We start from the raw sequence: 12,566 nt of genomic DNA on the forward strand, positions 1-12,566 counted from the left end.
TGAAAAAGTACACTGGTACATTTTTAAATTTGTCTTCTTGTACTCCATTAACTTCAAAAACATCATGTTACTACATTCCGCTTCAAAGCAGTGATTTAATAGTCAGTGTTCGTCCGTATGTCCACCAAATATCTTCGCAACCGTTGCAGAAAGATGAAACAAAAAGCACATTACTCGGGCGACAAAGGGGATGAAAATGAGACAATGACCTTAAGAAAACTAGGTCAAGGTAAAATTTTAACTTTTGTACACTCAGTGTGAGTGTAAGACTAGATCAAAAGCTAGTACTGTACTTTGATCAATGACAGTAGGTCAGAGCACTAGCTTTGATCTTTGACCTTTGGAAGTAGGTCAGGGTAAAATTTTGAATTCAGGTGTGTCGCAGGATGTTGCAGTCTGTGACTGCATTGGTTCTAGTTTTGAGATGCAGCTAAATGTCTAACGCCGTTATCTCCATAATGATAAATGGTATTTATAATGGTAAAAAATGTACATAACATTAGATAATTGGTTTTCCAGTTCAGCTTTTATCTTTTTCTTTACTACAAAGAATCAACTGTGTAGTATACGTCTAGATGCACAGCATTAGACTTTCTGTCAACACAAGCAAAACTGCATTACTGTACTGTACTTCAGAAAACCCTTCTCATCATTAATACCCCAATGATCACAGTATGCATGGTGAACATACATACAGGCTTAAGTAGGTGATGACAATATGTTTTTATGTTGTAATCAAAATATGTAATGGTAAATTTTTCAAATAAATAAAACCTGAGCGCAACAAAAACTGAAAAGCTCTCACCACTTTTCTGATTCTCCAACAATGAAAACAGTCACTAAATTTCTAATCAAGACTTGTAATTTCTCCAATTAACATACAAGTTTTTGAATGTAAAAAAAAAAAAGTTTTTAAAAACCCTACATTCATGATAATGGCAGAAAAAAAGTGTCAGCCTGGGAAGATTAAAGTTGCTCGGTAGCTCTTGCAGTCATTTACTCCATGAAAACATGTCACAAGATGCTTGGGTTGTGCTGAAAGTCCTTTGCACCATGTTGATGATTGATCTAGTAGTGATGACGGAGTCCACTCAAGCTTTCGAGTTTTAATATTTACTTGAAGTTATCGTATCCTGGAGAATAGATTCAAAACTGATACAGATTCCTGAAACGTAAGAAACAGAAAATAAAATGTCATTGTAATAATGAACAGGTTTTTTAATTATACAATGATTTTCCCTAAAATATTCTCTCACCTTTGTTGACCTTGTTTTACTGAATACGTTCCAGAAGCGCAAGGTCTCATCTCCAGCTCCTGTCACTATCGCTTCACCATCTGGGGACATGGCCTAAAACAATAACAATTCAAAAAGTTCATAAAAGATTTCCAGCTACATGATCTACATAATCACATTCTCATCAGAGAGAAAACTGACCAGATAGAGCACTCTGTAGGAGTGTCCTGTGAGTTTGGCAACCTGAGTGAGAGCTGGATATTTCCACACCAAGATCTGGTTCTGTGAGTAGCCATGAGTGCTCACCTGAAAAACAAGGCAATATGATTCATTCCTAACAAATTATACCAAGCTCTGTGAGACTTATTTTTCATATCACTGCAAATAGACTTGGTTGAGGATTGTTACTTTTCCAATGTACATTTTACATTGCGCCAAAAAAACCCCAGAAAGACGATGACATATCCCCCCCAACACACCACATATTACTGTAAAAAATATAATCGAAAAATAAATAGCTTCCCCTTCATTAGAGTAGAGATTACTTAAAATTGGTAGCAGTAAAATCAAAATATTAAAAAGAATAAAATAATTTTTGGTGGGTTAGTATACATATAGTGTATCATATTTGGTGAAACTATTATGAATAATTTGAGAAATATGCTTGGCATTATGCTGGACTATAATCAGCCAATCCATTGATTCCTGTGTGTATCTGGAGACACTTACCAGCTCATTAGCGTGTTTGGACCAGGCCAGGTTGCAGACCTGAGAGCCGGTGTCCATACACTGCAGTGGCTGTGAAGTCAGGGTGTTCCAAAATCGTATACAACGATCTGCCGTGCCACCGCCTGAGGCTAGCAGGCCATGCTGGTGGGGAGACCAGGCAATGGCTTTCACTGCCGCCAGGTGCTCTGTGTATGTTTGCACAGGACTCAGTGAGGCATGGTTCCAAACCAGTAGCTGAGACGACAAGAACCATCAATAAATACATTGAAAAAATGCAAAAAGAGAGAGGCAGTTTCAATCGCGATATTAACTGTACCGTGTTGTCGTTACCACCAGAAGCGAGTAGCTGATGGTCAGTGCTCCACTTCAAACCACATACTTCCTGTCTGTGTCCCTGCAGCCGTCTCTCTGACTGGAGTGGAGGGGTTCGCATGTCTCTCTGAAGAATCATGCGATCACGACTTCCTGATGACAATTGGTCTGCATTCCATGCTAATGCTCCTGCACACAGAGCGAAACTAGATGATGCCTGAGCACACTCTTGACATTTGACTAACATAAAAAATTTCTGTCAAGGAACAAGTACAGATACTTCCAAGGATTATTTCATTTAATTTTTGTCTGTTACGTCTTGTTCTTTTGTTGTCAGTGGTTTTTATCGTGACTGAAGCATTCCTGTTAAGGCACCACATATTTGGAGTTTATGGCTAGTAAAAGTTCTCACCGACTCTTGCAGTGTGTCCTTCAAGGGAAAAGAGCCTCTTCCCAGCACCAGCATCCCATATCTGAACATAGCCTTTATGAGTTCCCACTGCTACTAGATTACCCTGAAAACATGAGTAATTCATGTCAAGAAAAGGCTAACTACAAAAAGTCTGTCATGAGTCATGACAGTTCCCACAATTCCATTAGCTATGTGCACCTACCCTTTCTGACCACCCAACTGAAGTGATTGAGTCTTCTTCCACCGATAAATCACATAACCTTGTCACCTAAGAAAAAGAAAATTAATATCCATTAAGCAATTACAATTATTTTTTACAAAATGATTTATGGAAACTCTCGAGTACCTGGCTTGTACAGGCACTCCAAAGGTAAACACAGGTACCCAGCCCAACACTGAGCACGTTGAGAGATGACCAGTCCACCAAGTTGAGGTAAAAATCATCCTGTAGCTCTGGAGCATCAAGGACTTTAAAAGGGATCTTTGAAATTTTGCGAGTTGGCTTTCTAGGTGAACGCAGCAATTTCTGACTATAAAAAGCAGAAGAAAGAGATTTTAAAATTCTGGTGATAAAATAAAAAGTGTCTGCGATTTGAAAATCCGACAATAAAAAATAAAATTTTACCTTTTGTTGCTAACAGGTGATAAGGAGTAAGGGGAAATGTTGCTGCCATTATCTGGTGAAGGACTTTTGGTAATGAGTGAATACTGTGAAGTACACACAGATAACATCATATTCTGTGCCAGCTTCATTAAAATGATGACTCACTGATGAACAATCTTACATTAAATAGTAAGGTTTATTTACAACTCCTGCTAACTGAGGTATCACATTATTGATTGCTCACCCTGTATGCAGGTACATTGTATGGTCAATATGCTACTTAATTCACTACGTAAAGTCTATGAGCCAAAATGTCCTTACGCTAAAGAGACTTCTCTTCTCTGGAGTTGATGGTTGCAGACGCCTGTCCTCCGTTTGGGGGTCCTGGATCTTTTCTATTCCTGCTCCCAACAGCTCATTTTTCAGTAAAGCAGAATAGGCCAGCCCATCTGCTACAAATACAACATAGTTATTTTTTACAATGCAGAAAACATATAGTTTAATTAGACTATACAGTGATCCCTCCATACTCACGGTTAATGCGTTCCAGGCCCACCCGCAAATAACAAAATTTGCAATATAGCGACACACTACTTTATTATTTACAATATTTTAAACATTTATGAAACCTCCCATACTGATATTAAACCACCTTCTATCTGTTTTACCTGCTCAAGTGCGCTTCATTCCGTGAGTCTCAGAATGCAGCGCACTTCCAGATGCTATCAGCCAATAGAATGCGCGTACGGTATCACGTGACTATCTACTAAAAATCCATAAGGTGAAGCAGGGCATCCTGAAGCACGAATGTACGAGGGATTACTGTATATTGCTCTGAGTAACTTTTACAAACTGTATTACCTTTAATATTGTCAGATGAGGCATCTTTTGTTTTTCTGTTGTGAGTTGGTGACTTCTCATTTTCCTAAAAATCACAAAACATTCATACAGTGATTGAAGATCCCAAAACACATCGTTACATTTTGAACTCTGCAATCTATCTACCATTCTATGCCATCAATAATCCAAATTAACAAAAAAAAGCTCCATGTTTTTCATACATTGATCCTGTGGAAGTTGATATTCCAGTTAGCTCCTGCCCGGATTGGAATGAATCTGTCTCCAAGTTTACTGGGTGAGGATAACGGGGAGCTGGTGGGACTATGTAGACTATGTGTCAGTTTCTGTAAAACAACAACAACAAGAACCAAGACAGTCAGAGACTGCAACATCCCGCGACTTAGGTCAGGGTACCCTGAAAGTAGTACCTGACAAGTGCATAGCTTTGAACTCTCAGGGTAGATCAAAGTTATGCACTAGCTTTGACCATAGATCAAAGCTAGTGCATATGTAGATCAAAGCACTAGCTTTGATTGATGGTCTTACTCACACTGGCCTTCTTCGTTTTTCTTATCCGGTTCACGAGTGTACAAAAGTTGAAATTTGTCCTTGACCTAGTTTTCTCAAGGTCAAGGTCATCATCTCATTTTCATCTTTGCCGCCGAAGTAATGTGCTTTTTTTTTTTAGCTTTCTATCTGCAATGGTTGTGAAGATATTTGGTGGACATAGGAACGGACCAACACACGAACACTCACAATTACAATACATCACCGCTCTGAAGCGGCTTGTAACGAACAAATGATATTTAATAGTATTCATTTAAAGATTTCTATAATGTTTGGGTCACTTATGAAATCATTTTATTCACAAATCAACTCCATCATAACAGGTTCATTGATGGTAGATAATTTGTATATTATATTTTAATAGCACACATAACGATTACAGTAAAATAACAACCAAAGGAGGGACGGGGAGAAAAGTAAGAAACAACTCACAACTGGGCTCAAATTGTCGTTTTGAATATTAATTTGACGAAGAAGGCGATGTTGATATTCAGGGTCCATCTCAACCTGATGCTCTGATCCCACAGCCACAGGCTGGGAGGTTGTGAGCCTGTCAACATAAAATAAAATTAAAAGAAAAGACATTTCACGAGTTTAAAAAAAACAAAACAACCTATTTTAAGCATGTGTGTTTGTCTTCTTCTAGGGGTTAACATAATATTGTTAGAAATTAAGACAAAAGAAGCAGTATCCTAACAATTCCTCAAAGGATGTTTTGAGCCATCTCATTTCACTTGCTTCGTCAAGTACCTGCGAATTATAAAAATAATCATAAAACAACCCGAATATAATATTTAGATGAACAGATTGAGTAACATTAATTTTATCACGGCTAACTTCACCCAAGTCAACGAAAAGAAGGGCTTTTTAAGGGACGCTGCTAGCAGTCAACAGAGGACCCCCTAAACTACTGAACATGTTTGTCCTGCTAAATGAAGGCGACCTAAAATAGCTTTAGCATGTGGCTAACGTCAGACGCTAATCTAAAATCACTGGTAATAAACAGCAAACATACAACAGCAGGTGAGGCCCTGGAGATCACCGCTCACCCGACAACAGCAGCAGCAAAACGCGGATCGATCAGGGGAAAGTGGGTGATGAATTTAACGATATTACTCCCAATTTTTTGATGTAAATTAATTCAGTTTGGCTGAGGTAAGGGGAGCCGGTGCATTGTGGGATATTTGTCACTCTAGTGACGTCACTCCTCAAATCAAAACACGGAAGCGCGTTAGCTGCTCGATAGAGGAAGCCTTTTAGCTAACGAAGAACAGCTTGTTAAACATATTAGAGATTTAAGTCAGGTAAGAATTACAATCCTTGCATGAAAAGTCAATGAAAGTACAATTTCTTATAACCTGTACCTGCAACGCAAACTTACAATTGATAATTTGCGCATGGATTGATCTTATCAAAAAGATAATGTTACTGTGGTTTAATAGCTGCAAATAAATCAATATTATAAAGCCCTAACCCGATAAAATGAACCTGAAAAACGACCTAACTTAAAAATCAGTGCATACTGTACGATAGTCGTTAAGATGGTTGAGTTCTGTGTCGTGTTCAAATAAGAAACACAGAGGGCGGTATAGTTCCACTTTTAAACCACACAGCCGTGTGAAGGCATGGGTTCACAGCTGCAACCTCCACTCAAGTTGTGGAAGAACCTGCTCCCTAAAAATACGGGGAAACCCTTGAATTCAATATGTTGAAGAACTCGTTCATCCCCCGAGTGATTAAACTGCTCAACCCCTGTCTGGGGGAGTTGAAGAAGAAGAAAGTCCAGAGCTGAGGGATGACACAAACAATACAGCAAAAACAATAACACTGTAGACATTTCATTACACCCATACTTAACCAGGCATGTTTATTTTTTATTTCTATGCCTATTTATGATTTTCTATTTATATATTCTTGATGGGTTATTTATTACTCTTTCTATTTGGTGTTTGTACTACTTTCTATGTGCTGGTGCTTTCTGTGTGCTTTTTCTGTGTTTTGTGTACTTTCTGTGCTGTGTGCGACGGATAGATTAATTTCCCTGACGGAACCTGCTTAAGGGATAAATAAAGTTATACTCTACTCTCTACTTTAATGTTTTTTTAAAAATTAATTTCAATGGAAAACAGTACAAAGGTATTGTCTCTGAAGTTGTACCTCATTAAATTGCTTTAATTTTTGTAAATAGAAGATGGGCTTATTATGAATTTCACGCCAGCAATACATCTAAAACTTTTTGGTACACCAGCAAGAAATGATTGTGGAAGTTGTGGAAAGCTCAGAAACATCTGATTAGAAAATTTCACAACTAAAATGACAACAGGTGTAAGCCTTTCAGACACATTTGAGTCTGCAAGGTACAGCCTTGAATGCTCAGTTAAGACCAATGATGCATCACTTCGTGAAAATCTGGATGGGCAAGTAGTTCAACAGTTCAAGAACAACAAATGTGAGCATTTTAGTAAGAAATGATTCAAAAAATCCAGAGAATGCTGCATGTAAGACATGAATACGAAAACCACAGGCATTCTGTGGACGAGTATGTTATCAGTAAACATAGTTCAATGTTGCATTTTCATATTCTAGTTAAGACTGAATATGAAGTATGAGACATACATATATACAGTATATGCTAGGTTGGGCAGTAAGAAGGGAGAGACTCTTCTATACAGGTTGGCAAGACAGAGAGATGGGAAGGACATGCAGCAGGTTAGGGTGATTAAAGATAGGGATGGAAGTGTATTGACAGGTTCCAGCAGTGTGATGGGAAGATAGAAAGAGTACTTTGAAGAGTTGATGAACAAGGAAAATGAGAGAGAACTAGAAGACTAGAAGAGGTGGCTGTTGTGGACCAGGCAATAGCAAAGATTAGTCAGGATGAAGTGAGGTGGGCATTGAAGAGGATAAAGAGTGGAAAGGAAGTCGGTCCTGATGATATACCTTTTGGATATCATGTTGAGCCATTTACACTAAAATTCACACCAATGGGCATTTTACAGTCAGCAGATCATCTCAGTCTGGACTCCACTATGGAACCATCTTGTTGTGAAGCAACATTGCTAACCAATGAGCCACAACACCAACCTAATTTAAATACCAAAGGCCACAATTTATTGATTAATGTATACTAGTATTAGCACAGTGGGTAGCGCTGTTACTACACAGCAAAGCGGTTTCAGGTTCGAGTCCCGCTCTGTGCGGAGTTTGCATGTTCTCCCCGTGTCTGCGTGGGTTATCTCCGGGTTCTCTGGCTCCCTCCCACCTCCTACAACATGCGCTTCAGGTTAATTGGCCGGTCCCAAATTGACCGTAGGAATGAGTGTGTTTGTGCGTGTTTGTGTGTCTGTGTGTAGCTCCACGGTGCACTGGTGTCGTGCCAGGAATTTCCCTACCTCACGCCCTAAACTGGGATAGGCTCCAACTCCCTGTGACCCGTGCAAGTGAATGAAGTGGGTTGAGAAAATGAATCAATGACTGAATGATTTATACTCCTAATTCCAATGTGGGAAAGGGATTGGTGATTAAAGGTGTCAAGATGTGAAGTGAAGAGGTGATATTTGCCCTCACAAATGCCCTCTGTGGTCATTTGTAATGTAGTACAAAATAAAATACAGTATGTATTTAAATACATAACTGTTACTCATTTTATGTAAGTACAGAGCTTACTTGAACTTATTTTACTTAAATTAAACTCCACTAGTGTATTTGTCCCAAGTCCCAAGATATAATCTTTTAAATCCACTGGTCATGTCCTTCTCTGTCACTGCTTTCAGTCTATCAAACCAACATTCGTCTTACGATGATGATCCGAACATGATCCTTCAAAGACGTGGACGTTTGTGTGAATCATCAACGCCAGCAGCTCATGTAAAGAATGAATGAAAATCAGATACACATTTTTGATTTCACGCATGGAAATTGTGCTAACAAAACGAGCAACTAATATGATTTACTGCCCAAAGGAGAGATCCTCTTTCCCCTTTATCAGATCTTATTGTCTGGAGCACATGTTTTCCGTAGCTTATGTGATGCTTTGGTCAAGGATGCTTTCACCCTAAAGGTACCTTCTGTGGGCTTAACAATTCACGTCACTCAACTATTTAATGGTCAGTATATTAGAATCAGAACATTTTGAACATTTGTTTGCATATTATTCTCTTACTTGAACAAACTGCTGAACATACTCCTCTGCCAATATCCTTTTCTATTCAATAATTTAGTCTCTAAAGTGCTCTGCTAATGAGCATGTAGCTGTAACAAAAGACGGAGCACTGGGCCTTTAATGCTGCCAACTGTGGTGATAATAATCGCACACTACAGGCACCATGTGAACTTCACAGTGTACTTTCTGGTGACTGAGCCAATAGAAATTTACCACATCAGATGCACAACATAGCTCTAGTGTGAAGGAAGCACCCCCGCCCCCTTCTCTGAGTCTGTCTGTCTCACAGACACACCCACACAACACTGGCGCCAACAAGCAAAACCCCCCTCGACCTCTAATTATGTCATGTGAAAAAGCTGTGTCCAATTGAAAAGCTTTCTTAATCAAACCCAATTAATTCCGCTATTTTCCCATATTGTCCTTTGCAAGGAACGCGTCTCTCCAATAAGGCTGTTAACTCCAACCATGGAACCTCTCAGATCTACAGGGTTGCAGGAATTAAATAATAGATGGAGCAATTAATCTATTAGTCATTATGGACTCAGTTGTACGTCATGAACGCAGTAAATGTGCGGCAAATTTGTAGTCTGTTTAAGTCAACAAGACATTCTAATTTCTGAGACATTACAGATTGACTACAGAAGAGAACATAAAGATGTGTAGATGGTCTTCATGATTGTGGCTCTTCATTAGTTACCAGGCTACCCTGCATTTCTTTACTTATTGTTCTGTGGTGTTAAGGGCTGATCGATGCTAAGTCCCACGTCTTTGGAAGGAAAATTTATCTAATTAAAATGTCCAGATTAAATTAGGTAATAGTTCATATAGCTCATGTATAATGATATTATACGGTGTAATTGAAACACCAAGCTTTAAATAACAGTTTAACCATTGACATTTTTTTGAATATGCATTAGTATTTTTGGCACTCTTAATTGAAATATTCAGTGTTTAAACACTTTGAATTTATTTTATTCTTTTGGAAAATCAGGGATTTAGGAATAGGCATAACACCCAAGGTACAATTAAGAGTATCAGAAAAATAGTAGCTCAACTCTCATTTTGTGAGCAGCCTAGTAAAAAAACAAGCAGAACTTTTTTTTGGATAGTGAACTGCTCCAGCTCTTTTTCCCATGCTGTCTTTGCTCCACACACTCCAGATATACACATGCCTGCCCCTGGTTGAAGCTGTATCCCCAATCCGGCCCCAGCTGAGCAGTGCCAAGCTGTCCAGAAGTTAGTTGGTGTGTGTTCAGACTAGATTCGGCTCGGTCCGGCCCGGCCCGGGAGCTAATCCTCTGGCTGTCAGAGGACCCTGCTCTGAACTCATCCTGCAACACAAGAAAATGCTCTAATTGGGGGATTTTCTACATCATTAACTCAGATGAGCAGCCATCCCACCCTTCCTCCCCTTGTACTCTTTCTCCATCTATCGCTCACTCTCTCACTCCCACACTTGTCTCCTGTTTAATCTCTTCCTCATTGTTTCTGTTTTACCTTACTTCCACTCAGACTCCCTCATATTTTGTGTCTCTGCTTTTATCGTTTCATATTGAAAGATTGTTTTTTACCAGGCTACCCTGCACTTCTTTACTTATTGTTCTGTGGTGTTAAGGGCTGTTCGATGCTAACTCCCACGTCTTTGGAAGAAAAATGTATCTACCGTAATTAAAATGTCCAGATTAAATTAGGTCATAATTCATATAGCACATGTATAATGATATTATACGGTGTAATTGAAACACCAAGCTTTAAATAACTGTTTAACCATTGACATTTTTTGAATTTAAGTCACTATTTTTAGCACTCTTAATTGAAACATTCAGTGTTTAAACACTTTGAATTTATTTTATTCTTTTGGAAAATCAGGGATTTAGGAATAGGCATAACACCAAGGTAAAATTAAGAGTATCAGAAAAATAGCAGCTCAACTCTCATTTTGTGAGCAGCCTAGTAAAATTACGAGCAGAACTTTTTTTTGATAGTGAACTTCTCCAGCTCTTTTTCCCATGCTGTCTTTGCTCCACACACTCCAGATAAACACACGCCTGCCCCGCTTCTAAGCGGTGATGTATTGTCATTGTCAGTGTGTATTCATTCGTTCGTTAGTATTTCCACCAAATATCTTCACAATCGTTGCAGATAGAAAGATGAAACAAAAAGCACATTACTTGGGCGGCAAAGGGGATGAAAATGAGGTTAAGGTCAAATTTCATCTTTTGTACACTCATGAACCGGATAAGGTAAAAAGACAAGGGAGAAGGCAAGTGTGAGTAGGACCATAGATCAAACCTAGTGCTTTGATCAATGACAGTAGATCAGAGCGTCAAGGCCAAGCAAACCCTATAAATACCTAAAGTGCAGAAAAATCAAATCAGTAAGGATTCTTACTTACAATTTATGGTTTTGCTGCAATGTCTATTAGCTTTACCTACAAAAGACTGATAAAAGGATCTTTGCAGAAGGAAATACGACCAACGACCAGGTGCCGTGCGTGCTGCTACACTCTCCAGAGCCCAGATCATCTCCATTGAATCCAAAGAAATGATCGACTCCTTTCTAGATTTGATCAGAAACATCCTCCCCTCCAACCTGGTATCTGCTGCCTTCAAATCACACACAACCAGCTACAAAGTGTTCATCAACAATGGAACAGGAACAATGGGCGGTCTGAACGTCGTTGGTCTAATCTTCTTCGCCATCGTGTATAATGTTTTGTAAGTGTTAGTGGTTTTTTTCACTGAACTATCAACTATCACCTCTTTCACCCCCTGATGTAGTGTTCCAAAAAAGACTACTTCAGGGGGTATAAACCTTAGATAGTTATTATAGGGGTTTTTTTTCTTATGCAAACGACATATTCTTACCACAATGCCACTAAACAAAGAGAAAGAGAAAGAGGCTAGCACGTCAGAGGACGACTGCAGAAAAACAGGAGAAACAGAAGGAGAGTGCAAGAAAGAGTATTAAGAAGACTCGACAGACAATAACCGAAGAAGAACACAAAGCTGAGAGGAAGAGGGCGAGAGACAGGATCATGGGTCTTTTATTAAATGTCCCTGACCTGAATTCAGGGGCATTGCGGGATGTTGCAGCCTGTGACTGCCATGGTTCTAGTTATCCATTCATCTTGTTAAGGTTTTTGGAAATGCATTAAAGTATTGAAAGTGTTAATCTCTCTGGTTTTACATGTGCACGTGTTAAACTTTATTAAGAGTAAAATTAGGCTAGCTTGATCCCTGAAATTTGAGCAGAAATGTTTTTTTCATAGCAATTTACGCGATTTAACTCTTTACATTTGGTAGCAGATGCCCCTGGTTTTCTGAAGAAAAAAAAGGCTTTCCAGCCTTTGAATATGTTTGTGTATAGCGAATCACAAATAATCACACCCCCTCCCCAGGTTGCCATACAGTTCCTTGTCTCTGTTTCCATTTTATCAGGCTTGCATGTGTCTGTCTGTGTGTGTGTGTGTGTGTGTGCGTGCGTGCGTGCATGCATGCGTGTGTGTGTGTTATGTATTTTAACCATTTTCCATTGGTGCAACTAACCCTAATAGAGATTTTTACAGACAAAATAACACATCAATTGGAATGAAAACGCCAAAAACTGAATAAATATAAGACTATTGTTTTGAACACATTCTTATAAAATTTTACAAGTTTAATTATCAATATACAAGGTAAAGGTATTCGACTCCCAGAT

The 12,566-nt window shown here is 38.9% G+C and overlaps 1 protein-coding gene across 3 annotated transcripts; it reads right to left on the reverse strand.

Annotated features, from left to right (window-relative positions):
• Window positions 1-108: 108 nt before the first annotated feature.
• LOC137598876 (fizzy-related protein homolog) lies at window positions 109-5,884 on the reverse strand. 3 transcript variants are annotated; one of them, XM_068319406.1, is made up of 14 exons: window positions 5,715-5,872; window positions 5,132-5,249; window positions 4,354-4,476; window positions 4,154-4,217; window positions 3,614-3,741; window positions 3,314-3,396; window positions 3,035-3,218; window positions 2,891-2,956; window positions 2,689-2,791; window positions 2,281-2,465; window positions 1,965-2,198; window positions 1,437-1,541; window positions 1,257-1,349; window positions 109-1,165 (listed from the first exon to the last, which is right to left on the reverse strand). In XM_068319406.1, the coding sequence occupies exons 2-14, from the start codon at window positions 5,198-5,200 to the stop codon at window positions 1,124-1,126; spliced, it is 1,479 nt and encodes a 492-aa protein (XP_068175507.1). In that variant the 5' UTR covers window positions 5,201-5,249; window positions 5,715-5,872; the 3' UTR covers window positions 109-1,123. The 3 variants fall into 3 exon arrangements, with proteins under 3 accessions (XP_068175507.1, XP_068175506.1, XP_068175505.1); XM_068319405.1 differs by having other exon boundaries at window positions 111-1,165; window positions 3,614-3,744; window positions 5,749-5,884; XM_068319404.1 differs by having other exon boundaries at window positions 111-1,165; window positions 3,614-3,744.
• Between the last annotated feature and the right edge of the window lie 6,682 nt (window positions 5,885-12,566).

Source organism: Antennarius striatus, chromosome 7 (genome assembly GCF_040054535.1).
Source record: "Antennarius striatus isolate MH-2024 chromosome 7, ASM4005453v1, whole genome shotgun sequence".
Taxonomy (NCBI): Eukaryota; Metazoa; Chordata; class Actinopteri; order Lophiiformes; family Antennariidae; genus Antennarius; species Antennarius striatus.

What these genes read in the sequence shown, in the direction of transcription:
- LOC137598876 (XM_068319405.1), bottom strand. Translation starts at nt 5,200, where the DNA reads ATGGACCCTGAATATCAACATCGCCTTCTTCGTCAAATTAATATTCAA. An exon ending in TCACCTGTTAGCAACAAAAG is followed by an intron (nt 3,219 to 3,313) that starts GTAAAATTTTAT and finishes TGCTTTTTATAG; the next exon opens with TCAGAAATTGCTGCGTTCAC. An exon ending in CCAAACACGCTAATGAGCTG is followed by an intron (nt 1,542 to 1,964) that starts GTAAGTGTCTCC and finishes CTTGTTTTTCAG; the next exon opens with GTGAGCACTCATGGCTACTC.